The sequence below is a fragment of the Solanum lycopersicum genome, chromosome 4 (assembly GCF_036512215.1).
Source record: "Solanum lycopersicum chromosome 4, SLM_r2.1".
Classification (NCBI taxonomy): domain Eukaryota; kingdom Viridiplantae; phylum Streptophyta; class Magnoliopsida; order Solanales; family Solanaceae; genus Solanum; species Solanum lycopersicum.
This window is the reverse complement of record NC_090803.1, coordinates 67,033,007-67,060,467: the sequence shown is the minus strand read 5'-3', so window position 1 is coordinate 67,060,467 and position 27,461 is coordinate 67,033,007. Positions and strand designations below refer to the sequence as shown.

Sequence of the window (27,461 nt, the reverse complement as noted above, 5' to 3'; positions counted from 1 at the left end):
GGCACAAAAAAAAACCATAAGAACCAAAAATTGTGCAAAAGTATATTAAAGAACCAATTTTAAAGCAGTACTCAAATAGAAATTAGGACTAAGTACTAACAATGACAATGACATATTCAACGTAATTTCACCAGTGACATCACGATCACGTAGAGTCGTACAACATGGAGAGAGTCCCAGTATTGCAATATTACAAGAGCAACAATTATATCAACATAGCCACAATAATGCAAAATAAACTGATTTTGAGACATGAATTCAACAGTAGTTCATGTTAAGGCCATTAAAATCTACATCTGATATTTGGCTCACACCTTCTCTAAATCTAACTTGTATGAGTTTTCTTCTCTATGCTTGACTTGCTCAAAACAATAACTCCAAGCACGATAAGGGAGGCGCCTGCAAACCACTGCAAAAGCAATACCAGTTAATAGATCATATAGGACAGGTTGATCTATCGTTAACACTAACGGGGTTCATGGATGTATCTACGTTTTAGTTGATGTAAAAGCATAGATACTTGAACATTGTTTATTATGATGTACGAAAACCAATAGCCATATCAACCATATAGGAACACATTTCTGATTTAATTAGAACTTCTACAAGTTCTCTAACATTCATTTTGAGAAACTCTACTGGTACTTATTATAAAAAAATATGCAGGAACACGTTCTACAAAAACAAATGATATTGACAAAATAGTTAGAGAACTCGTGTTCATTTACTTTATTTCCTTTGAATACCTGCTTTGAAATGTTTTACTCGTAGCCTAGGGTCTATACAAACAACCTTTCTACTTTCACAAGTTAGGGGTAAGGTCTGCGTACACACCACCCTCTCTAGACCCCACTTGTGGAGTATACTAGGTATGTTGTTGTTGCGGAAACTGATTAATTTTTAGTGTAAACAGTTGTGTATTGTAAAAAAGTTGAAACGCATCTAACGTATTGTATGGTCATTACCACCCCAGTCAAAGGTCCAAGATCCCTACCCCTTTTATCATATTTTTGATGTATAACTCTTAAGATAGCTGAATGGGGGGATAGCCCAGTGTCTCATGTTCCTCCAAAGAGAAGAAATCTCTTTCGAGTGTCTACAAACCATGGCATACTACTGCCTTTTATGTAGAGAAAAACATTAATTTCAATTGGCCATATTGATTTTATTGAGTTTATGAAATATATGACGAGAACTCGTGATTGGTGCCAAGATGTAACAGCGCAACAACACCAGGATTTCCATAAAATAGTAAGAGAGGACTGACCAAAAAGAGGGATCGGAGGATCATACTATAGTTCATAAACAGAGTAGCACAAATTTCACAAATTACCTGGATTGGTAGTGGCTCCCGAAAAAGCAAAAATCCAGCCAATCCAGATGATAAAAAGTTGGTTGCAAAGTTAGTCACAGTAGCTTGTAGAGATGATAGAGCTTTAAGGCTATTGACATAGCATCCCCACATTGTGACATTGAATAATATGACACAACCATATTTGATGAGCTGTGAATTTGAAAAGGATCACATTAAAGTGAAGCAGAAACAAAGAATGAGTACTAGTGACACGATTAAGCAAATTTACATAGACAATAGACATTATACAATTTAATGTGGCAAAGATTTATGCCAAAAATTTACCATGAAAACAATCTAGGATCTTTAGTGACAGGGAACTGAAGCTACAGAAGTAGATTACATGGAATCAATTCAAAATATGACGTGATCAATCCAGGGACATGACTCAAGTAGAAGCATCAATCTAGTTTGCAGTTGACATGTACATCACATGTAAACAGACTGAAATAGATTATATAGTCCCACTCTTCCATTTCAATAACCTCCCTCACTCCTCCCCCAACTAAGAATGTAAAATATTGAAAAAGACAAGGCATCCCACTGATGACTGATAATCCTTCAAATGCTCAGCTCAATGCAAATACTACTAATTTTTCAAGATCTATGTGTCGAGAACTCATATTTCCAGCTATCTATATTGATTATTATGAGACGTGACAAATGTTGCAGAAATCAAACATAGACTTCTGAATTCATAAAGCATATTGCATTCATGCAGGGTCCAAAGAAGGGCCACACCCCAAGAGGGTGTAATGTGGATAGCCTACCTGACGCAAACATCAGTGATCATGACAACATTTCGATCCAAAGCAAGAGACGGACAAAAGTAGCACTTTAGATAGCAAAGGGTAATTAATCATGTCCAGACCAAATAATATTTCACAAAGATAATCCATCTTTTCCAGTCTATTAGACTATTCAAGAGCGGAGCTAGTAAGGGCCCGAATTCCCTTTGTGGAAAATTACACTGTTTATACATGGTAAGAGCTATTTTTGAATGACAATCTTGGCTCCGCTCAATTCATCCCATTTCAAACTCAATAAAGGCATTTTCTTCATCTTACAAATGGACCCAATTCAGAATTTCAGATCCTACAGCTACAACATACAACTCAATCCCAAATCCACCAAGGTCAGATATAAAGGTCTGACTACGGATTCACGTGAACTCATTAGCTTTTTTTTTCTTCTTTTTTATCATATCTATAAATATTTGACAATAAACCTAGTTATTACTGTAATATTAAACTGAGCTCGTTACACTAACTCATAAACTTCAAATCCTAGATCCACCCATTAAAACCAGATGAATTGTCTACGTCAATTCGGCTCTATTTACACCAATTTCATTCCAACACTCACAGCTAATCATCACAGTAAGGAGGAAAAAGGATAAAGATGGAACAATCAGTGAAAGTATTTGACCTGGGAGGTGAAGAATTTGGCAGAGATGGCTGCAAGAGCTGCGTTGAACCCAGCGGCTATTGCCCACACATAGCCCTCCATTGATGAATTGAACTGTAGATCTCACTATAACTCTTGTCAAATCATCAGATAGTTCAAAAAATTTTAAGGAAGAAGAAATGGTATTCACTAATTATGCAGAAATCAGAATTTGGGAAATTATTTATGCAATCAAAAAATAAATAAATACTATCCATCTATTCATTTGTCATGCATATTTTTTTAAAAAATATTTTTATTCTATATTATATTTTGTAAAACATAAATCATAATCAGAAAAAAATTCATAAATAGTCACTATAATAAATTTAATTATAATATAACTATAGTTTGTATATCTACGGTTTAAAATATTTCGTTTGTATAATTTACGCATACATTTGTATAATTGAGTTATTTTTATATAAATTTGAAATAATAAATTTAAATAAAAATAAACATATGACCTTTAAACAATTATATAAAAGTTATACAAATTTCAGATTATACAAACTCGAAACTCCAGCCCACGTAATTATCATCGTATATTGGTCGCAATTGATAATTAATTGAAACTACAACTATAGTGACAAATTAATTAATATATGTTTGTTTAGCCATATAATTTTTTCGAATGTTTCTCATATTGCTCAAAATATTATATTTCTTTGTACCTCAAAAATTGTAATTGAACTAGAGATTTTTCGAAAACAACTTATCTACCTCCACAAAATGACATGGGCTGATGTACACAAAATTGATTATTGGGTCCATTAAGACAGGCCCTTTCAAATCCGGCCCAATTAAAATCGGATCCCTAATAATATATAAATCCCTTATTTCTCTTTCTTAATACCTCAGCTTTTTAACACTTTCAAATTTCAAATTCTCTCTGCAACTTTCTCAGGTAATGATTCTCTTCTCCGACGATCTTCGTTTCTTTTTCTGGTTATTGATTCCGGCGACGACGTTTTTTCCTTGTTTGTAGAGCGATTTTTCATATATTTTTCCATTTGCTTAATCGTTTTTTTTTCAGATTGTGAAGAAATGGCTCGTACTAAGCAGACAGCTCGTAAATCAACCGGTGGAAAGGCTCCAAGGAAGCAACTTGCTACAAAGGTTGGTACTTTTTTGCTTTCATAGCGAAGTTATTCTATTTTTTCTGTAATTTATGATTGGGTTTTCAAATATTTCCTTTCATAAGGTTGGAATGTATCTTACTGTCTCGTGTTTGATCCGGTATGAAGTAGCCTTTGTTAATCCTCTGTTTGGATGGTTGTTACGTATTGTTTCATAATGTATCGTATTATATTGTATTTCGTATTGTATTGTTGTGATGAATGCAATGTAGGTAAGGTAAAGGATAAAATGAAATCATTTGATAATAAGTAATGATGAAATGACTAATGAGAAATATAAATAAGATAGCGACGCGATCACACCATTCGGTCGTTACACAAAATGACACTTTTCATTGTTATGTAACAATGGATTTTATGATACAGTACAACAAAATTTAGGTTACAATCAAACAAACATTGTATTTAAACTTATAACACAATACTTATACATTAGGAAAAAATATCCAAACAAGTTGTTAGATAGTGCTTTACTTCTTTGAGCCCCCATGGAAACCGGGTGGAAACCAAATATTGATATTTTAAACTCTTTAACTAACTGATTTAGATTTACGTGGGTATGTATTAGATTTTGCAAATTTAGGAGGAATTTTTTGTTATAGTTATGCTGATTAGGGTTCTTTTTTCTAATTTGGTAGGCTGCAAGGAAGTCAGCCCCTACCACAGGAGGAGTGAAGAAGCCTCATCGTTACCGACCTGGAACTGTTGCTCTCCGGTACTTTTTCAATCTCTCTTGTTTTGACATTGTTCTTTAACAATCATGTTTTGTCTTAATCTGATTCAGCGATTAATTACTATGCATGTTTAATTGTTTATAGTGAAATCCGAAAATATCAAAAGAGCACTGAGCTTCTCATCCGGAAGTTGCCATTCCAAAGGCTTGTCCGCGAAATTGCTCAGGATTTTAAGGTAATGTCAGTCAGTTGCTCCCCTCAACACCAACTTATATGACAGTCTATTTTGGGATGTTTCTAAATATTTTGACATCATTTTACTTATAAATTGCTCAGGTCTCTGTGGTAAATGTAGAACCTGTGATGATTAGAGTATCATTTCGTTACTTTCTCCATTCTGATTTATATGTCATTGTTTCTATTTGGGATATTTCGAACTGGCTGACACTATTCTACTCATTAAAAAAATCATTGGAAACCATTATTTGTCTATACAACTTTCAAGTATATAAATTCGCTAGAGTATTCACATTCTTAACATTTATGTGATGTTAATTGTTAACTCTCTTTCCACCCTGCTTTATTATTCTATTCTGTTACAGATTAATCGGTGCCAACTGAAACACCCTCTTAGAAGATGAAACAAAGGATGTATGTTTTTGTGTGCTTGAAAAAATAGTTGGTTTGGATGATAGTAACACTTCTTTTGATCTTTGTTTATAAAACAGACAGATCTGAGGTTTCAAAGTCATGCTGTGCTTGCACTCCAAGAAGCCGCTGAAGCGTATTTAGTCGGTCTCTTTGAGGACACCAACTTGTGTGCCATCCATGCTAAGAGAGTCACCATAATGCCCAAGGATATTCAACTTGCAAGACGTATTCGTGGAGAACGAGCTTAAGCTGTTCACAGTGCTGATTAATCAATCTCTTTTTGGTTATTCGTGTATGTTTTTAGCCTTAACGTACCGAACTAGTATATCTTTTGTTTGTGCCTGGATGTACATCAGTGGATGCATATCTAAAGGACCTTATTGTGTTGCTCAATACATTGATTAATATGAACAGCTGGTTTTGATTATGTTGTTTGTATGGTTCTTTTGATATAACTCTCGATTTCAAGTCGAAATATTCAACATAAATAAACATACATGACCAACAACATTGAGTTGTATTGAGTGAGACGTTGGAAAATGACATATGATTAAAAAAATCGTTTCTGAATCATTCTTTGTTCAATATTCATTATTATGACGCAACGCGCATGAAGACATTGCTTTATTGTTCAATGGAATGTTCAGTTTGAGTTTACTAATTTATTTTCGATAGAATTATTGACGTACATTTCATTAAAAGTATATAATAATTGATATTATAAATGACATATGTCACCCTCTTTCGAATCCATAATATGATCTAATCAAGGTCTAATTTGACTTAGGTAAATGCAAAGAATTAGTCAATAGGAAAATCAAAAAAAAATAAAAAAAATTTACGTGCATCCATCAATGGAAAGCACCACTATTCTTTTAAATTATGACACGATGCCACCATATAGATAGTGACAAACATAATGTAATCCTTATTAATTAATTAAGTTAATAGGTAATATAAATTAATGTGGGGATCAACGCAAGCCTTTCGTTATTATTGCAATATTTATTCCAATAGTCAATACAAAAGAATTGAATTTATTATCATGCTTACAACAACGTAACATTCCAAAAAAAGAATTGTAGCCATCACACCTAATAATAATATTTCTTTTTATTATTTTACTAATTAAGCTCCTGCTATTTGCGGAATCAAGAAAAGACTCGAACCAATAAAAAAATATTTCGACAACTTGAATCGTGACTGATCAAACCTTGTTACTAAATCCTGATCCAAATTCCTTCACTTGGGATATCTTGATGAACCACAAATAACATATAGTAACCAGGTGGTGCTAATTTACTTGAATTTGGAAAAATCGAATTGATTTTATAAGTTGATGTTCCAACTTGTGCTACGTTTCCACTCGAAAGCACAAGTATTCTTTGATTCATAGTAAATGAATGTGTATTAAATCCTGGTGCAACCATTGTTACTTTGACCAAATTCCTATTTATCGGGCCAGGTACGATAAATCGAATATTGACCTGTCCACCGTATTTGACTTTACGTCTCGAAGCGGGTGAAATAATTTGTGGGCGTAAATTTGCAGAGTCTGAATCTAAATACGATGGTGAAAATGCCTCTAAACTCAACTCAGTTGGGTAAAGAACTCCTGTGAAGTTGTAAAGCCCATGTGGATTACTACCACCAACTAAAACTCTACCATCTCGAAGTAAAATTGTTGTTGAATGGTACATTCTTGGTATAGTACTCGGATTTTGTACCTCAAATCTTGAATTGACTGGATTATCAGGATGATAAATCACCGGACTCAAAACGGGGCTCCGACCAAGTTCCCATCCAGCCGTACCCGCCGCCGCTCCGTTAATGATCAAAACATTTCCATTAGGTAAAATTACCATATCACTCATTATTCGAGCTAGTGGCATTGTCTCCATGACCCATTGTGGATTCGGGTCGGTAATTCTAATCCGTCCACAAGTATTTAACGCACCCAAAAATTTACCTCTTTGTGCCCTAAGAAATGAACCATTTTTTGTTCCACCACATACCAAAACCTCAGCTTGAATTATTTGTGCCTCCAAATTCTTTAAAGGAAGAAGAACCGCAGAACCTGTACTTGGATAATTTCTCGGATCACTACCTGGTATCTGTGGATACGTTTTCACTATCGTATCCCTCATGTAATCGAATAATATAGCTCGATTATTCGCGAAAATAAATAAATTTCCATCGACATTAAGAAAAACAAAAGGGTAAAGATTGTTTTCCTCTCTAGGATCATTAGTTTGTTGAAGAAACGTAAGATTAAATATATTATTTGTCGATAGAGTTTTAGGATAAAACTCATAGTTAAAAGCTTCACGACCTCCTATTATAATTTGTCTGCCATCTGGCAACACATGATTGGTCGCGTACCATCGACTTTGTATCAAAGCATTTTCAATTTCTCTCCAATCACACGTACTTTTATTTCCATTACATGGTTTTAAAACTCTTACAACCTTTTCCCCATCGTTGAATCCACCGGTCTGAACCAAAGTACCGTCCGAGGTGGCGGAGCCGGAGGAGCACCACACGTCGGTCTGGACCATGAGGGGACGTATAGAGTTGGTGGACACATCGTACTCAACAGAGTGAGCAGTGCAATCGATTTTCAACGCGAGGTCATTAGTGTTGTTACGACATTTACTGTTAGATAAGGAGATATTGGATGCACCAAAGTCAGTACGATCGTACATGATGACTCTATCGTTGTTGAGAAGTTGCATGTGCATGGAGGAAATTCCGATGTTAGACATGAGTAGGTCCCACTTGCCACTGGCGGCGGCGTAAGCCGAGTTCCGGTGACGTGGCAGTAGCAGGAGTAGCTGACCAATTAGAATCAAGAAAGGAAAAACTTTTATTCTAAAAGTCATTAGCTCTATGTAAGATATAAATAAATTTAGGTCTAGATATATGTCCTCTGTATATATAGTGTTAATAGTTGAACAAAATGCAATAATTAAATATAGTATTATTGTTTGTTAGCTAGGGAAAGAAAGAATATTAATTAGTTAGAGATATTGTAATATTTGTAATAATATATTTTGTGTGAAACAAATCGTTGGTATCAAGTAATGTTGAGCACGCATTGTTCTTTCATTAATCTTACTGGACAGGTGGCATTAGTGTTGACAAGTTAAAAAGGGACCGTATGAATAATTTTACGGAAAAATTATATCGCGTAAATAAACTCATTAAAACTTAGTTAGAATTGAATGGATTGAAATTTGACCTGTTGTTTAACTCATTTAAGGTCAATCAACTTGTGATTGAGTTAATTACCAACCCAGTTTGTTAACTCGGTTCATTTTAACCTGCTTCAATCGTCATGCAACGACACTTTTTAGATATTACATATTTTCCAATTTAGTTAGTTATAACTAACTTTGTCAATTAGCTGGATGGGTTAGCCAGCCCAGCCCAGCCAAATTCTAGCGATGAAATTCAATAGCTCAGTCCATTCCTTAGGTGTGCAAAATGTTGGCCCAATTTAAACTTATGAATAGCCCAGTCCATTCCTTTAATTTCTGGATGCATGTCTGGATCATAGGTGTTAATTTTCGAAAAAATGATCATAGGTGTTAATTTTCGAAAAAATAACTGAATACACAGTTTATTTTACAATATCCTTTAAAATACACAATACTTCTTACAATTCTTTTTAATATTTTTTATTCATATTATTTGGATGTGTTGTAAAATTCGAAGCTAATTTTAATTAAATTTTGTTTAGTATTTTGAATGAGAAGAACTATGTTTGGTAGCAAATTAACAACTTTTTTGCATCCAAATTGAATTAGAAAAGAATTTCACTAAAAACATGGAATTTAACGAGATTACAATGTTCAATAAAAATCAAAATAAAATTGTTGTTGAATAATATATCTTAAATATGATATTTGGATTAATTACTTCAAATACATGATTTATCAACAAACTTTAAGTAAAAAGTGAAACCTTTTGACGCGTAACAGAAACAGTCAAATAAGAGGAGAAACTTTTTGACCTGTATCAATCAGGGAAGATTCAACGTAATTGGAGGTCCAAAACGAAATTTCAACTGGAGACCTAAAATATAAACAAATTTAGTATACATATTTATTCAAATTTTTTACAAAAAATACTAAAATGTGTAAAATAATAATATATTTTTAATAATCAATTATTTCTATAAGTATTTTAACACATAATTTGTTCTTTTAGGGTTTTTAAGGTATAAGCCTTATTTTACAAAAACATAGAGCCGCCCCTAGTAATAGTATCATTACAAAAAATATTTTGATGGTAAAATATCTTTAAAAATAGTATTATCTATTGTGTTATACTATTATTTTTCAAGAATTTATATTTTACTTGTTCTTGTGATTTTTACTTCTTACAGGTAAATTTATGAAAAAATATTGTTGTATTTTGTAATTATATTAGGATACTTATATTGTTTGATTATGATATTTGCATATGTATATATATATATTAAGATAACAATCAAAATGAATCATTATCACATTTATTAAGATGAAAAATGTGACATATCAAATAATCTCCAAAAAACTTTATTTAAAAACTTCATTTAGACCATGGAGAGGTCTAAGGAGCTCTTAAGATTATTTAATAATTTTTATTTGATTTATACTTGTATAGCTTTTTAAAATATATTGTTATAAATTATATTTGATAATTATTATTTTTTGTTTAGTTAATAGTATAGCTAATTCGTGTAGTCTTTCGTGAGATATTTAATAGATATGTATAAATTATTGTATGTCAAGATACCATCAAGAGTGTTTAGATCTTAGATAAGTTCTTTTTTAATTTTAGGTTTGGATTTTTTCTTAATTGAGTAAATTGTTACATAAATTAATAAATTATTCTATATCTAGTATAAATGTTTTTAAATAGAATTAAGATTTCACTAAATTGAGCAAGTAAATTAGCGTATATAGTCCTTACTTATATAACATCTCGTATTTAGTTTAAAATTAGATTTAAATCATTAAAATCGTAATTGTTATGTTTTAGAATATATTTAAAGTTACGATAATGATTTTTCAAATCTAACCATTTAATGATCTAATTAGTTTAAACTTAAAATATTTATGAAGAATTGAAGTAAACCTTGTAATAAAATCAAAGTTCGAAACATGAAGAATTATTTAAGTTTTATGTTTTAATCATATAGGTAGTATCAATTAATTGCCTAAAAGATATAGTAAATAGCCAAATATATTGCTTAAATTATATTTTGATAGTATGACTTAGTTTTAGATCTCATTAGAGAAAATATTATATTTCATAGAGATCTTTTTCCAATAGTTAAATTTTCTTTTCTTTTTATCCTGGCAAAAGTTCAACTAATGCATTAATTTATATGGAATAGCTTGTATTACTTCTAATTTACTTTTAATAAAATAAATACTTAACGTACCTAATAAAAAGACTTCTCCATATCAACATACATTTCAGGCTAGCTAATTATAAGCTTAAACTATTCTAGGCGGGGCGGATTGTTGCTAAGGAATTTACTCGAATTACCTGCTAAAAAATTACATTGTATATATAGAGGATAAGTTTTCAATATTTTTATATATATATAAAGTTTAAACCACCTAAATATAAAAAGAGAGATAGTCCAGTGGTACTCGAATGCACAAGTTGGACCACGAATATTATCCCTAGATTACGAAGTTAGTGAAATTTCTGAATCTGCCATTGATTATATGATTTCATATTTGTCAAAATATGTATTACTTAGGATTTGACTCTTCTCCGTTTCCATTCTATTTATTTTCTCTAAATTTTAATAATATGTCATCATCGAAGACTGAATCAAGATTTAAGCTTATTCCTATCTTTTATTGTTCTTCTAATTAACACAATATTAGTCCATTTTGTAAAATAAAAACACAAAATCCAATTGTCTTGCTAATTAATTGCAACTTCTTCTCCAAAACCAAAAAACAATTACTTCCTTCTCATGACATTATTACTCTATTAAATTAAAAAAATAAAAACACCAAAACAAGTCTTCCCATACACTTTAGTTGGAAGTAAAACAAAATTATGAAAAATAACAATTCGTAAATCAAATCAAATGCATATGGTTAATTAACCCTGACCCAAATTGCCTCACTTGGTATGTCCTGATGAACCACAAATAAAAGATAGTAACCCGGTGGTGCTAATGAACCAGATTTTGGAAATACACAACTCACTTCATATACAAATCTTCCCACTTGTCGTACAATTCCTCTCGGAAGTACAAGCATTCTTTGATTCATCGTATTCGAATGTGTATTAAAACCCGGTGCAACCATAGTCACTTTGATCAAATCTCGATTTAATAACCCTAAAGCAGTAAATCGAATGTCAACACGTTGTCCATACGTGAATTTAAGATGTGAATCGGGAGAAATAATTTGTGGTCGTAGATTAGCGAATTCCACATCCAGATAGGACGGTGAAAATGCCTCTAAGCTTAAGTCCGTTGGAAAAACTACTCCGGTGAAATTGTAAAGCTCATTTGGGTTACTACCGCCAACGAGAACTCTACCGTCTCGGAGTAAAACTGCTGTTGAGTGGTACATTCTAGGTATGGCATTCGGGGTTTGTACCTCGAATCTAGAATCAGATGGGTTATCGGGTCGGTAAATCACCGGACTGAAAACCGGGTTCCTTGCAATTTGCCATCCAGCTGTACCCGTAGCGGCTCCATTAACAATCAAAACGTTACCGTTTGGTAGAATTACCATATCACCCATGGTTCGAGGTAGTGGCATGGTCTCCATGGTCCATTGTGGATTTGGGTCGGTAATTGTAATCCGCCCGCAAGTATTTAATGCACCGACGAAATCCCCTTTTGTTGCTCTAAGGTATGAGCCTTTTGGTGCTCCACCACACACCAAAACCTCAGCTTGAACCTTTTGTGAACGCAAGTTCTTTAAAGGAAGAAGAACTGCAGAACCTGTACTTGGATAATTTCTCGGGTCACCACCTGGTATTTGTGGATATGTTTTCACTATCGTATTTGTTGTGTAATCGAGCAATATAGCTCGATCATTGGTGAAAATGAATAAATTCCCATCGACGTTGAGAAAAACAAATGGGTATAAATTGTTTTCCTCTCTAGGAACATTAGTTTGTCGAAGGAAAGGTAAATTAAATACGTTGCTTGTTGACGCAGTTTTGGGAAAAAACTCGTAGTTAAAAGCATCACGGCCTCCTATTATAATTTGGCTTCCGTCAGGAAGAATATGATTGGTGGAATACCATCGACTTTGACCTAGTCCATCTCCCATTTCTTGCCAATCACAAGTGTTGCATGGGTTAAAAGTTCTCACCATAAGTTTACCATCATTGAATCCACCGGTTTGGACCAACGAACCATCCGAGGTGGCAGAGCCCGAGGAGCACCACACGTTCGTCTGGACCATGAGGGGACGTATTGAATTAGTGGACACGTCATATTCAACAGAGTGGGCAGTGCAATCGATTTTCAGGGCGAGTTCTTTAGGATTGTTACGACACTTGCCATCAGGCAATGAGATGTTGGATGCACCAAAGTCAGTACGATCGTATATGATGACTCTATCGTTGTTGAGGAGTTGCATGTGCATGGCGGAAATGCCAATGTTGGACATAAGTAAATCCCATTTGCCACCTGCAGCATTAGCCAAGTTCAAGTCATGACATGATAGTAATAAAAGCAAATGTAGCTGCCAAAGAACAAGACTTGTTTTAATGGCCATTAGATATGTTTTTCTTTGAAGAGTATACTATGATGTGTGATGTTTGTGTTGTTGTGAGAAAAGGCTATGGGTAATGTCCTTTATATACTATTAAATGTGTGTATTATTTATACACATAATTATGCAATTAATGGTTTGCATTATAAATAATTGCCACAAGTGGTAGTTTGGGGGTGGAGGGGTAGGGGGGATACAAGTAATTAAGACACTTCTTAATGCAAAATTGACTTTTTTTTGAAGAATATTTAAGATTTCATTAGTCAACACCATATGTTGTAATTGTTCTAAAAATCACTAGGAATTAGGAAAGATGAATGCTCTGTTCCGTGTGTTTAATTAGGATATATGAGATTAATATGTAATATAATATTATCGGTGAAAAAAAAAATACATTTTCAAATTATCGTAAATAGTAGATAGATATCGTTCATTATATTTTTGGGACATTGATGCTTATGTCGTTAATAAAAATTAAAGTATACTTTTGGGACATTGTGCTTTTGTCGTCGACAAAAACTAAAGTATATATGTTCTTCACTCAAATGGAAGACTAAATACACGTGGCGCAATCTTATCTGTCGATTCGATATTTAATAAATGTCGGATCGGTTGATAAAATTATGACATGTGTACGTCCGTTAGTATAAATATTATATATGCTTTAATTTTTGGACGACAGGTACACCAATGTCCCAAAAATATGACAGTAAGTGTTTGCATAATTCGAGAGTATATTTATCTTTTTTTCCTACTATCAATCGGTTGAAGTATAATATTATATTTTGTTCATATCTTATTAAACTCTTCGAGATGTTTTTCTGTATATTATTTGACTGTTTTATTCAAAAAGATATCTAATTTAAAAAATTGCTAATTTTTATTTCTAAAGATATACTCCGATTGACATTGTGAATCAATCATGCCCATATTTTTGCTCGTTATTTTAATATCGATTAAGCACTTATTTAATTTTATTCTTAATATGAATTTGATTCTCATGGAATTATAAATATCATTAAATCGACAAGAAAATATGCCTTTTTGTTGTAAAAAGAAATGCTTCATGTATAGAGAATATTTTCTCCATTATTTTTTTAAAAAACATTGTATCCCCTATAGTTTTTCAATTTATTGCCAAATTCATGCAATTAATTAATTTTACCTTTATTTTCGCTAATTGTTTTCAGTTTGCTCCCATATTATGGTACATATATTATAGTATTTTCGATCATTAATTTGACAACTAGATTAGGAATAATTTGAGTTAATTAAGGAACCATCTTGGAACAAACATTTCCAATTATCTTTTGTTTTAAAACAAATAAGGTGATAAAATTGTCCATAAAAGAATTTTGAAGAAAAAAATGCATGATTTTTTTGGCCTAATTACATGTTGAGAGTTTGAAGCAAGTTTATTCCCCTTCAATAAATTCTATGAATTTTAGGCAGAATTTTTGAGAAAAAATGTCATAATTGGCTTGTCAGAAGATTTTTTTTTTAATTGAAAATTCGCTTATTTTTAGTAATAGCGGTTGAACTATGATCAGTATAATTTAACTAGTTATAACTCTTGATTTCAATTTTCTAAGTTATCGTATTTACTTACGTACTATAGACATTTACTACATATTCAACATATTCTATACTATTATTATACTTACCTAGTATGATAACTTAAATTTTATTCACACAAATAGTTCTTCACCATCGACGATCCACACGTTTCTCCATGCAATTTTATTTAATTTAGTTTTGCCTTATTAAAGGTTTTCTATTGAAAGAGAATTTGATGTTTGACTTGTTGACATATTTAATAAAATAAATAATTAAACTAATAGATAAAAAGATTTGATTTCTTGTCAATATCCACATACATTTTAGGCTAATCGAATTATAAGCTTTAATCATTATAGTATGGTTTCATATTGCCAGGACATATACATGCATTATCAGTTAAGTAAGTTATGTACCAAATCAACTGATTAATTAATCAATCGATCTTTACTAATTAATTAATTAAGTGCATAATTATTATGACTTGAAATGTCATAATAATGAGCTCTTGCATGCATGCACGTTTCTTTTTATTCTTTTCTTATGTGGAAATTTTGACATGCATGAACAGAGATGGAAAACTAAATGAATTATTTCAGAAATTGTAATATTTTAGAGAGAGATAGAGAATTTGACAAATGTCAATTGTTTTTTTTTTATACTACAAAAACGTATTAGTCGTGTAATTCGAAAGTAAGATCTGTAAATATAGAATGTACATAAATTTTATTTCAATATTAGAAAATAGAGATATTACTTTCGATAGATTGATCTATCTAGAAAAATGAGTAAAGAAATTATTTCAGATATATAAGAGTAATCAATATTAAATTTTTTTAATCCTTTAGTTATTAGTATATTCTAATGTTTAGTCTTTGTGGTATATCTGACTAAAAGTGGGCGTTTTGAATGACTTATTTTTATTGATTTTGGCTTTTAAGCTATTCTTTAGTTTATATAATGTTCTTAACAATAGCCAAGAAAGTCAAAAGTTGGGGTTTAACCAACGTTTAACTTTTAATTTATAAGTCACTTAAAAAAAATTCAATTTTAACATTTTTTATAGTTTGTTTGAATTGACTTTTGATATATTTCTCCCTTTCATTTTAGTTGAAAATCAAGTGCTTTCAAGCACTTTTAAATTTATCCAAACAATAACAAAAAAAAAGGATATTTTGACTTTGGATTTTTTAAAATAATTCAATTCAAATATGCTCTAAGCTTATATAATCTTTAATTAATTGGAATGTGCACTTTAATCACTTTGGCAAATGTCTATGAGTCTTTTACTTTTATGTCATCAAATCGTACTATAAGATTTAAATCACCATTTGTTATCGGATTCAACTCAGTTTTTTTTTTTTTGACATAATACATAAATATGTCATTTAACTTGACTTCAAATTATATTTATGCCCTTCAACATAGAATGTGCACAAATAGATACTTAAACTTCTATAAAGTTGAAGAAATAGACACACATGTCCTACATGTCATCCTACATGTCATTTTTTGTCCTAGGTGGTGTCCTACGTGTATTTTGCCATGTAGGACTCATGTGTTTATTTATTTAAAAGTTGAATAGTTAAAGTGTATATTTGTACATTATCGAAGTTGAAGGTCAAAGTTAAAATTTGAAGTCAAGTTTAGAGTCCAATATATGTATTATGCCTTTCTTTTATTACGATCCCCATGGAATGAATATTGCCCGCTTTGGGTTAGGCCAACTCAATTTTAATTTACCATTATCGTTATATCAGATCAAGCTTAAAAATTTGTATAAAGTTGAGACATGCTTAATCAAGCTCGTTATTTTTTTCTTATTCTGTTGTGAAATTCGTTTAAGGTATCATTTCGTTTAATCTTTAAAAATTTGTCAACCTAAAAATTTGTCAATCCGACTTGATCCATTCTCATCAAAGCGTGTCACATCTTTTTCTTCTAAACAGATGCTAACTTTAAAAATCTATACCTAATGAAATATAATTATTAGTTAAGCAACAATTAAAACAGAGACTATCTTATTATACTCTCAAACTTATAAAGATCAAAATTAAAAACAGATCTTTAGAATAATTGAATTAAAAGTAATTAAAATTTAAAAGATCCTGACCCAAATACCCTCACTTGGTATGTCTTGATGAACCACAAATAAAAGATAGTAACCCGGTGGTGCTAATGAACCCGATTTCGGAAATAAACAATTCATGTGATACGAAGATTTCCCAACTTGTTTTACGACTCCATTTGTTAGTACAAGCATTCTTTGATTCATCGTATTCGAATGTGTGTTAAATCCTGGTGCAATCATCGTCACTTTGATTGAATTTTTGTTTACTAAACCGGAAATGGAAAACTGAATGTTAACCCGTTGCCCGTGTTTGAATTTATGGCGGGAAACAGGGGAAATGATTTGTGGTCGCAAATTAGCAGATTCTGAATCCAGATAGGACGGTGAAAATGCCTCTAAGCTTAACTCTGTTGGGAAAAGAACTCCAGTGAAGTTGTAAAACTCATTTGGGTTGCTACCACCCACAAGAACCCTACCATCACGGAGTAAAACTGCAGTTGAGTGGTACATTCTAGGTATTGCATTCGGATTTTGTACCTCAAATCTAGAATCGGGTAGGTTATCGGGTCGATAAATCACTGGACTTAAGACCGGGCCCCTAGCAATTTCCCATCCAGCACTCCCCATCGCGGCCCCATTGACAATCAAGACATTTCCATTTGGTAAAATTACCATATCACCCATTGTTCGAGGTAGTGGCATTGTCTCCATGGTCCATTGTGGATTTGGGTCGGTAATTGTAATCCGCCCGCAAGTATTTAACGCACCGATAAACTCACCTCTTGTTGCTTTGAGGTATGAGCCTCTTGGTGCTCCACCACACACCAAAACCTCGGCTTGAATTGTATGTGCTTCCAAGTTCTTTAATGGAAGAAGAACTGCAGAACCCGTACTTGGATAATTTCTCGGATCACCACCAGGTATTTGTGGATACGTTTTCACTATCATATTTGTTGTATAATCGAATAATATAGCTCGATTGTTTGTGAAAATGAATAAATTCCCATCCACATTGAGAAAAACAAATGGGTAAAGATTATTTTCCTCTCTAGGATCATTAGTTTGTTGAAGGAAAGGTAAATTAAATACGTTATTTGTCGACGCAGTTTTGGGAAAAAACTCGTAGTTAAAAGCATCACGGCCTCCTATTATAATTTGGCTTCCGTCGGGAAGAATATGATTGGTGGAATACCATCGACTTTGAATTAATCCATTTTCGATTTCTAGCCAATCACAATTACTCTTTTTCCCAATAATGCACGGTCTGTAAACTCTAATTACAAATTTGCCATCATTGGACCCACCTGTCTGAACCAACGAACCATCTGACGTGGCAGAGCCAGACGAGCACCACACATTGGTCTGGATCATGAGTGGACGTACAGAGTTGGTGGAAACGTCGTACTCTACAGAGTGTGCAGTGCAATCGACTTTTAATGCAAGGTCATTATTATTGTTACGACATTTACCATCAGGCAAAGAGATATTGGACATGCCAAAATCAGTACGATCATATATCACAACTCTATCGTCGTTGAGGAGTTGCATGTGCATAGCGGAAATACCAATATTGGACATGAGTAGGTCCCACTTGCCACCGGCAGCGGCGTAAGCCAAATTCCGGTCATGACATGGCAGTAGTAGAAGCAGAGGCAACTGCCATATAATGAAACAAAAAATAACTGATTTTCTAATAGCCATGAGATGTGTAATTTTTTTTTTCTCTTTTATATGGTTTTGTGTAGAGGCTTTGTATTAAATGTGAATGTATACTATTAATCGTAATGGGGATGTTATTTATATACTATAGTAAAAGTATATAGGGATTGTTAAGCGCTACTTATTATAATTTATACGTAAAGCAAGTACTAAATAATTAATTAATGGTTTATATAGTTAATTAATAATTGTTGCATGCCGGTGGTATATATATAGTTTGTTGATCGGCGAAGAAAGGAATAATATTTGTAAGATTACAATCTTTTAAAAACTATTACTAGTTATTAGTAATAGTTAAAGTGCATTACTAGCTAAATACGGTTACTAATTTTTTAAAAATAACATCGCTTAAATTTATTAAGAGTAAAAAATTTATATTTTTAAATACGTTTTTCAATATTATGATATGTATATTTAAATATATCATCATCCTTAAAGTGCTTGAACAACAAAATAATGTTTGTAACTAAATATACTCTTTAGCGTAATTAAAGTTACAACTATATATTATAATTAACATTTATATTATATGATCTAGAATATAAAAAAGAACATGTGGAATATAATTAATAAAGCATGCAATAAAAAGTGCACGTGCCTAAAAGATAAAATTTCGTGCGTGTTAATCAACTTTTACAGGTCAATTGATGCTAGGAATATATACCTAGGTTGTATACTCTACTTTTAACCTGGTCGAATATTATTTTGCCCTAATACTAATATTAATAATAATAATAGGTACTTAAAATTGGATTTGTCGAAGAAAATAAAGTTTGGACCTAATGAGATCAATTTTAGTATTTTCATTTTCTTCTTTTTTTGATTTTTTTTTTTACCTAAATATACATCTTCTTTTGCCATAATGTCTATAATTTCCTACCATTGAAATGTTTTTCATAAATCCCTTCTCGAATACATCACTCTCCTCTCGCTGATATATTTTATCCCATCTCAGATATCTCTCTCTTCTCTCTAATACATCCGTCATCTATGTATCCTGATTCTGCTGATCATGTATCCGAAAGCCCACTGATGTATTTGGATGTCCAATCCCATCCCTGATATATTTCTTCGCTCTCGAATACATCTCTTGCCTATATATCCATATGTCCTGTGATGTATCCGAAAGTCTAGTAATGTATTTGAAAATTTAGTGATGTATCTAAAATTCATAAATTTTAAGAGATTTTGTAATTTGAAAAAGAGTAGACGAATATGTAATTAACTTTGAATGCTACGAGACTTACGTAAAAAATAAATTAATTAATTGTTGATTGCCTAGGTGCACGTAATAGAGAATCTTTTCTCAATTAATATTTAATTATATATTCTATATAGTTATTAATATATTGGTTCTTATGTGAAGTACCATGCATATTTAAATATTGTATAAGTTCGTTTATCGTACATAATTGATTTGTCTATATATTCTCAAGCATGAAAATTCATTTTACCGTTGTCTCCGCTAAATGTTTTCAGTTTTATAAATAATGTACAGATAAGTCGGTTATTATCGTTTTTTTCAATCAATTTTTAACAACAAGATAAAATACTCCATCCGTTCGAAATTGTTTGTCATGTTATGCTTATCGAAAGTCAATTTAAGTAATTTTCAAAGGTAAAATAGATCACATTAATTCGATATTTTAAACAAAAAAATTAGATATTCTAGAACTATATGAAAAGTGCTATAAATTACAACTTTTTGCATATTAATATGATGAAAAAATACATCTTAAAATACTAGTCAAAATTTTTATAGTTTGACTCTAAAAATAGAAATAATGACAAATAAAACTGGACGGAAGGAGTAATATTATGAGTATTAAGGATCCATATTAGAAGATTGATCCTCATTATTAAGGGATGGAACAATTAACAAAGCATTCCAAATTATTGGGTTGTTTTAAATAAGCAAGTTGATAGAATTGCTAATACAAATATTTGAAGAGAGGTTAATAGTCTCTTTAGTCAAGTTTTAGGAAGGTCAAAAATGTTTTATTTTTTTCCAAAAGATACTTATTTTTTAAAAAAATTAAAAGTTTTGAGGAGAAAATAACTGATTTCGAGAGTAGCAAGAATTGTGTTTAGAATTTTTTTAAAAATTTAGTTCTTTTCCAAAATATTTTTGAAAAAAATACACTTCGAAATACTTTTAAAAAGTTTTGCCCATACATTAATTGATGCTAAAAAATACTTTCTACGTTCACTTTTTCTTGAAATGGATTTTTATTTTTACTTGTTTCTTTTAACATATTAAGAAAAGATAATAATATTTTTTCATGTTTACCCTTGGTATTAAATATCCTTTCTTCAAATCATTTTTCAAGACTCAGTACTAAAGGTCATTTAATAGGAATAGTTTGATAAATTACCTATATCAATAATCATTTTCTTAATGGACTTGTCAAGTCAAAAAGTTATAAGTAAAAAGTGAATGAAAAGAGTATTTATTTTTCAAAAAAAGTTATTGATCAAATAGAAACTGCTTTTCACCAAAAGATTTTTTTTTTTTTAAAAAAAATACTTCTTAAAATAAGTCAATTTAAATAGCTTGATCGAATACCTATAAATTAGAAAGATAAGACGATTTTTGTTATTTGTTAAGAATGTAGCAAGTTTAATCCCCTTTCAAAATTTTCATAAATTTTGCATATCTAATAAAATAATCTAGTGAACTAATTTTTTTGTAAACATCTCCAGATTTTTTCTTATGGAAGGAGTTTGAAGTTTTATGCAATAATGATGTAGAAATTTAATTAATGACCTTATCTTTAGAGGTAATCCTTTTTAAAAAAATTAAATTAGGTTTTAAGGTCCATGTCTTTAATAAGGTATTGAAGTTAAATTTAGAATTATTTTATTTATTATTTATTGATATTTTGAACTTTTCACCTTATATCGTTCATGTTTTAAATATTTAATTTTGAGTTGTGAGATATTGAGTTTGGAAATGTAAATTATTTATGATCTTGATGATTTTTTACCCTTAGCTAACTAGGGGCGGAGCCATCTTGGTACACCGAACTCCCTTCGAAGTTTAAAAAAGGACGATCTAGTTTGATTTGGAACGGAATTTAAGAAAAGAAAGAGGATTTTTTAATTTTGTGGTTCTAAATTAAAGTTATGTAAAATGTATCAAAATGCCCTTCAATCTTGTGGTCTTACACATATCACGTGAAAAGTTAAAGTTTAAGTGTTGCCAAAAAAGGAAAGGGGTCATTCTTTTCTAAACAAATTAAAAAAGAAATAGATACATTCTTTTTTAAACCAAGAAAGTACTATTTATACATGATTAAAATAATATTTTATGTATATATAGTAAATATTAAATCCCGACTTTTCAGTAGCTAACTTATGGGGTGAGGCGGTGGCTAGATCCAAGTCTGTCTTCTCATTGTTTACAAATTCAGATAAATCGCTAAAAAAAAATAATCACAATTAGTAACCAACTAAGAAGAATGGTAAACATCAGCTTAATTATAATTAATCGACTAAACTAGAATACTAATATGTGTATAAATTTTAATTTTCATTTCGAAAAAAAATATATATATTCCACACAACGCCACCCATCCACACGTTTCTCCGTCAATTATTAAATTTTAAATATTTTAACTTAATTTCTTCCTTATAATTAATCCTGCAAAAGTCAAACAAATGCATATTCAATTTGAAAGGAAATTTCATGTTTGACTTCTTGCTTCTTCTTTTTTAATGAAAAAAATCTTTAAATTACTAAATAAAAAGATTTGATATTCTTTGCATATATCCACATACATTTTTAAGGCTAAGCCAATAATTATTAGAAGAGTACTTAAACATCCATGCACTAGTTAAGCTAGTTAATTGTATTGTTTGATCTTTAGAATCAATTTAATTAAGTACTCAATTGTATATTCATAATGCTTCGTATATTATTATAATAATTTTAATAATTAATCTGCTTTTGCATGCACGAACATTTGTCATTTGACAATTAATCCTTCTCAATGGTTCCTTTAATTTTGTTGTATAAATTAACAAAACAAAACTAGTGAATCAGTAAAATATCAATTTTAAACAACAAATTATAATGTGTTATTGGTGTTTCAAGTGTTCCCTCACAAACTTTTGATAAATCATATATAAACAAAGATAGATTCATAAATTTAAGTTTAAAATTAATTATGTACATACCGTATTTAGAATCATAATCTAATTTTAGATTAAATTATTAAGTTCTGTCAAACTCTTTTAACTACAATTATAGATCTGTCTAAGCCTTAACATAATAAGTAACCTTATATTCTTGAAAAAAAAATATAAAATCTCAACTAGATATCGATAATTGAGGTAATAAATTTTCTTTTCTTTTTTAAAAAATATCATTTCAAAAGGTATGATGAACGAAATTTTAAAAGAATTCATTTTGAAGGATATGACGATTCAAATTTAAATGATGTCATTTAACAGTTCACAAAATTACTTTGAACAAGTATCAACATTGGAACGGTCCACAAAGTTGGTTTGAACAAGTATCAACAGTGAAAAGGTCCACAGAATTGGTTTGGACAATTATAAAGGTTATTTATCATTACTCTCATCCTATTTTGTGGATTAATATAAAGTATGTGGTTTTGAAATTCTAAACCCTTATAAGTTATTGAATTTTAATTAGCGACTAATTTTTACTATACATATATTAAATTTTTATTTAAAAAAAATATAAAAATAATTATTAAGTTCAATGAAACTAGCTAGACTGTACTCCCATCAAAGCTTACCAAGATGATGAAAATACAAAAGATAAGAAAGAAGAATTAGATATATAGCAAAGTAAGGTGTTGACTTGCTAGACTAATTTAATTTGTTTATTCTTCAATTTTTCTTCATAAATATCTATTCTCATATTGGACTATAAATTATTTAGTTTAAACATTATAATACTTGTACTAATTATGATTAATAATGCAGAAGTAATTGAACACATAAACAATTGATTACGTAGTTGTGCACTAAGCAACCATGATCAGCATATATTGATGAAAATACTATGTATGGCAATTGCATAATTATAAATAATGCCAAAGATATGAATGCAAATTAAGAAATTTAATTAACAATTTGTACTTTGATTTCTAAACAAGAGAGATCTTTGACAGATGGAGGAATTAATTAAATTAATAAAACTATAAACTTCTATAATTATTATTATATCTTTAATTTTTGGGAGGGCACATCTGACCAAATTGAAAGTATGTAAGATATACATAAAATAAACAATAGAAACAGATTTTTTAAAAATTAAAATGGATCTAACTCAAATTACAAAAATATTTACTAGTAGATCACATATTTAGTGTAAATTTGTGGAGACCAATTGCACCTCATTTACAATTGTGATGAGACTGTTCTAGGAGGCAAAGTGTGTATCATCGACTCTAAGAAAAAACAGTTCAAATTAATTTTTAAAAAAAATTATGACGGATTTTTCTACACGTCAGATCACAAGAAACAACAAATAACATCATAAATTTAAGGGAAAAGAAAATAGAAGAAATACAATGTTTTTCTATACAAATCTTCTACTATAGTCTATAACATCTATAATTTATAATCTCCCATATACGATCATAATATTCTCGATAAACTGAATTGCATCGGCTCTTTGTTCAATTACCTCTTTCTTTCTAGTACTTCAAAGTATTCACACACCTCCACAAGGAGGAAAAACTATAGCTACATGGCTTTCTATTTTATTTTATTTTATTTTATGGTGTTGACTAAATCCTTCAAAATATTCCTAAGCTCAATTTCACATTATGAAATGTCATTCTTTCTCCAGACAAAATTATTTTTTGCAAACTAATATTTGTATTATTTCAAATATTAAAAGATAAACCCCAAGAGTATATAAAGGACACCCCTACTTCACATTTTCATAACACACTTTTCTCTATTTATCTTTTTTGTCTTAAAATTCATATACACCTAATTATGATGACTAAAAAATCAAGTTTTGTTTTCAACATTCTTCTTCTTTTACTATCATGTCATGACTTAAACTTAGCTAATGCTGCAGGTGGCAAATGGGACTTACTTATGTCCAACATTGGTATTTCCGCTATGCACATGCAACTCCTCAACAACGACAGAGTCATTATATACGATCGTACTGATTTTGGTGCATCTAATATTTCCTTGCCTAATGGCAAATGTCGTAACAATCCTAAAGACCTTGCATTAAAAATCGATTGCACTGCCCACTCTGTAGAATATGACGTGTCCACTAATTCAGTACGACCTCTCATGGTCCAGACCGATGTGTGGTGCTCCTCGGGCTCTGCCACCGCTGACGGTACGTTGGTTCAAACCGGTGGATTCAACGATGGAAGAAATATGGTGAGAACGTTCAAACCGTGTAGCACTTGTGATTGGCAAGAAATTGGAAATGGATTAATTCAAAGTCGATGGTATTCCACCAATCATATTCTTCCTGACGGAAGCCAAATTATAATAGGAGGCCGTGATACTTTTAATTACGAGTTTTTTCCTAAAACTGCGTCAACAAACAAAGTATTTAATCTACCGTTTATTCAACAAACTAATGTCCCTAAAGAGGAAAACAATCTCTACCCATTTGTTTTTCTCAATGTGGACGGAAATTTATTCATTTTCGCAAACAATCGAGCTATATTACTCGATTACACAACAAATACGATAGTGAAAACATATCCACAAATACCTGGTGGCGATCCAAGAAATTATCCAAGTACGGGTTCTGCAGTTCTTCTTCCTTTAAAGGCACAAACAATTCAAGCTGAGGTTTTGGTATGTGGTGGAGCCCCAATTGGCTCATATCTCAAAGCGGCAAGAGCTAATACTTTTGTAGGTGCGTTAAATACTTGTGGGCGGATTACAATTACAGACCCAAATCCACAATGGACCATGGAGACAATGCCACTAGCTCGAACAATGGGTGATATGGTAATTTTACCAAATGGAAATGTCTTGATTGTAAATGGAGCCGCGGCGGGTACGGCTGGATGGGGAATTGCTAGGAACCCGGTTTTGAGTCCGGTAATTTATCGACCCGATAACCCGTCTGGTTCTAGATTCGAGGTACAAAATCCGAATACAATACCTAGAATGTATCACTCAACAGCAGTTCTACTCCGTGATGGACGAGTTCTTGTTGGTGGCAGTAATCCAAATGAGCTTTACAATTTCACTAGAGTTCTTTTTCCAACGGATTTAAGTTTGGAGGCATTCTCACCGTCCTACTTGGAGTCAAACTCTGCTAATTTGCGACCACAAATCATTTCTCCGGGTTCTCATAAAAAAATCAAGTATGGACAACGTCTTAACATTCGTTTTACTCTTTCTGGATCACTCGTCAACACAAATTTGATCAAGGTGACGATGGTTGCACCCGGATTTAACACACATTCGAATACTATGAATCAAAGAATGCTTGTTCTTTCGAATGAAAAGGTAAAAAAAACCGGAATACTCACTTATCAAGTCAGTTCAATTTTCCCTAGTTCAGGTAAATTAGCACCACCAGGTTATTATATGTTATTTGTGGTTAATCAAGATATACCAAGTGAAGGAATTTGGATCAAGATTCAATAACCACGTTGGTTATATTTGTGATAGAGATTAATTTTTTCTTTGATTTTCAAAAATTGTAATAATAAATTAATAATAATATATTTTAATTGTTTTGTATTTTTTATTGACGATATATTGCAATCATTTTCTTGGATATTAATAAATTAAAACACTTGAAAGATATATAAATGATGTGATATAATGTGGTGGTATGGAAATTAAAAAAAGGGGGGTAATATAATGTTAATTATATAATTGTGACCATGCTTCTTCAACATATTGTGTCTTTATATATTTTCTTATTGGCTAGACTATGATTAATTAGAAATTATATCTTCTATGCATTTTTTAAAAAATTGACCTCTTTTGAACTTGGTTTATAAAATCATATTTAATTTATATTCTTGAATTTGTATAAATATGATATTGAATGACATTTTTTTTTGACAGTTGACATGAAAGACTAGTACATTCATATATAAATGTCTTATTTTGTTATTCAAATCAGAACATTCATATAATTACTGAGACTTAAGGTTATTATGATCGATCTTAATGATTCAATAACATATCATGTTACATTTAAAAGAAATTCAACTTAATTGATTGCATTCAAGTTTGTAAATATGTGATTTCTAATGATATTTTGTGACATGAAAAAAAAAATTAATAAATCTATTATTGACCTTATTGTCCATATGATTCTTATGGATAAAAATATTTGTTGGCCAATCATATCAATCTAATAACACGTCACATTACATTTAAGTGAATTAAAATATTTTAACAAAATTAAACGTTGTACATTTAAATTAAATAATTTAATTTTCTCTAATAATCCTATTATTAGAGAATTTCAGCTTAACTAGCCATTTCCAGGGTTCATATAAATATGTGATAAAAAAAAAACTATAAACTCATAATTGACTTTATTATTATACAAATCATGATATATACTTGTAATATCATTGGGGATTAAGGTCGTTATTGATTGATCTTAACAATCTAATGACATGTCACAATATATTTAAGAGAATCTCAACTTAATCGATCGCTTTAAGGTTTGTACAAATACGACATTGAATGATATTATCTTGATAGAAAGATCTTTAAATTCACAATTGACTTTATTAATGTACAAATTAGGAAAGACATACAATCGTTAAGGATTAAGGTCGTTGTAAGCTATCTTTCATAATCCAATAATCTGTTACGTTATATTTAAGAGAATTTCAACCTAATTGCTCGTATTTAGGTTTGTACAATCATAAAATTAAATAAAATTGTCGTGATACGAAAAATCGTTTAAATTTATAATTAACTTTATTATTGTACGGATCATGGTATTTATATAATCATTGTGAATTAAGGTTATTGTTAGCTAATATTAGCAACCAATAACATGTCACGTTACGTTCAAGCAAAATTAAACATTACACATGTTAAATTCAAGAACTTGAATTTTCCTTCTAAATCACTTGCTTCTCCTCTATCTTCTTTTTC

At 30.9% G+C, this 27,461-nt stretch overlaps 6 protein-coding genes across 6 annotated transcripts; 2 read left to right on the top strand and 4 right to left on the bottom strand.

Moving 5' to 3' along the window:
• Nucleotides 1–57: 57 nt before the first annotated feature.
• On the bottom strand, nucleotides 58–3,111 carry LOC101254482 (uncharacterized). Its single transcript, XM_004238279.5, has 3 exons — nucleotides 2,783–3,111; nucleotides 1,334–1,504; nucleotides 58–409 (listed from the first exon to the last, which is right to left on the bottom strand). The coding sequence occupies exons 1-3, from the start codon at nucleotides 2,861–2,863 to the stop codon at nucleotides 326–328; spliced, it is 336 nt and encodes a 111-aa protein (XP_004238327.1). The 5' UTR covers nucleotides 2,864–3,111; the 3' UTR covers nucleotides 58–325.
• Nucleotides 3,112–3,639: 528 nt separating this feature from the next.
• LOC101254197 (histone H3.3) lies at nucleotides 3,640–5,691 on the top strand. Its single transcript, XM_004238278.5, has 5 exons — nucleotides 3,640–3,707; nucleotides 3,837–3,919; nucleotides 4,578–4,654; nucleotides 4,758–4,848; nucleotides 5,342–5,691. Exons 2-5 carry the CDS (start codon nucleotides 3,848–3,850, stop codon nucleotides 5,510–5,512), a joined length of 411 nt encoding a protein of 136 aa, XP_004238326.1. The 5' UTR covers nucleotides 3,640–3,707; nucleotides 3,837–3,847; the 3' UTR covers nucleotides 5,513–5,691.
• Nucleotides 5,692–6,233: 542 nt separating this feature from the next.
• LOC101248100 (aldehyde oxidase GLOX1-like) lies at nucleotides 6,234–8,156 on the bottom strand. The gene has a single exon (XM_004238570.5). It carries the CDS (start codon nucleotides 8,144–8,146, stop codon nucleotides 6,485–6,487), a length of 1,662 nt encoding a protein of 553 aa, XP_004238618.2. The 5' UTR covers nucleotides 8,147–8,156; the 3' UTR covers nucleotides 6,234–6,484.
• Nucleotides 8,157–11,242: 3,086 nt separating this feature from the next.
• LOC101253891 (aldehyde oxidase GLOX1-like) lies at nucleotides 11,243–13,167 on the bottom strand. The gene has a single exon (XM_004238277.5). It carries the CDS (start codon nucleotides 13,016–13,018, stop codon nucleotides 11,375–11,377), a length of 1,644 nt encoding a protein of 547 aa, XP_004238325.2. The 5' UTR covers nucleotides 13,019–13,167; the 3' UTR covers nucleotides 11,243–11,374.
• Nucleotides 13,168–16,576: 3,409 nt separating this feature from the next.
• On the bottom strand, nucleotides 16,577–18,411 carry LOC101247818 (aldehyde oxidase GLOX-like). The gene has a single exon (XM_004238569.4). The coding sequence runs from the start codon at nucleotides 18,342–18,344 to the stop codon at nucleotides 16,671–16,673; it is 1,674 nt and encodes a 557-aa protein (XP_004238617.2). The 5' UTR covers nucleotides 18,345–18,411; the 3' UTR covers nucleotides 16,577–16,670.
• A 5,689-nt stretch (nucleotides 18,412–24,100) lies between these two features.
• Nucleotides 24,101–26,032, top strand: LOC101253584 (aldehyde oxidase GLOX1-like). The gene has a single exon (XM_004238276.5). The coding sequence runs from the start codon at nucleotides 24,342–24,344 to the stop codon at nucleotides 25,977–25,979; it is 1,638 nt and encodes a 545-aa protein (XP_004238324.2). The 5' UTR covers nucleotides 24,101–24,341; the 3' UTR covers nucleotides 25,980–26,032.
• The last annotated feature ends 1,429 nt before the right edge of the window (nucleotides 26,033–27,461 follow it).

Bases quoted from the DNA above. Each gene is read 5' to 3' on its own strand.
- LOC101254197 (XM_004238278.5), top strand. From the start codon at position 3,848: ATGGCTCGTACTAAGCAGACAGCTCGTAAATCAACCGGTGGAAAGGCT. The intron at 3,920-4,577 runs GTTGGTACTTTT...CTAATTTGGTAG, and splicing joins GGAAGCAACTTGCTACAAAG to GCTGCAAGGAAGTCAGCCCC. The intron at 4,849-5,341 runs GTAATGTCAGTC...TTTATAAAACAG, and splicing joins AAATTGCTCAGGATTTTAAG to ACAGATCTGAGGTTTCAAAG.
- LOC101253584 (XM_004238276.5), top strand. From the start codon at position 24,342: ATGATGACTAAAAAATCAAGTTTTGTTTTCAACATTCTTCTTCTTTTA.
- LOC101248100 (XM_004238570.5), bottom strand. From the start codon at position 8,146: ATGACTTTTAGAATAAAAGTTTTTCCTTTCTTGATTCTAATTGGTCAG.
- LOC101254482 (XM_004238279.5), bottom strand. From the start codon at position 2,863: ATGGAGGGCTATGTGTGGGCAATAGCCGCTGGGTTCAACGCAGCTCTT. The intron at 1,505-2,782 runs GTCAAATACTTT...TCAAATTCACAG, and splicing joins CCAAATTCTTCACCTCCCAG to CTCATCAAATATGGTTGTGT. The intron at 410-1,333 runs GTAATTTGTGAA...TTGCTTTTGCAG, and splicing joins GGGAGCCACTACCAATCCAG to TGGTTTGCAGGCGCCTCCCT.
- LOC101247818 (XM_004238569.4), bottom strand. From the start codon at position 18,344: ATGGCTATTAGAAAATCAGTTATTTTTTGTTTCATTATATGGCAGTTG.
- LOC101253891 (XM_004238277.5), bottom strand. From the start codon at position 13,018: ATGGCCATTAAAACAAGTCTTGTTCTTTGGCAGCTACATTTGCTTTTA.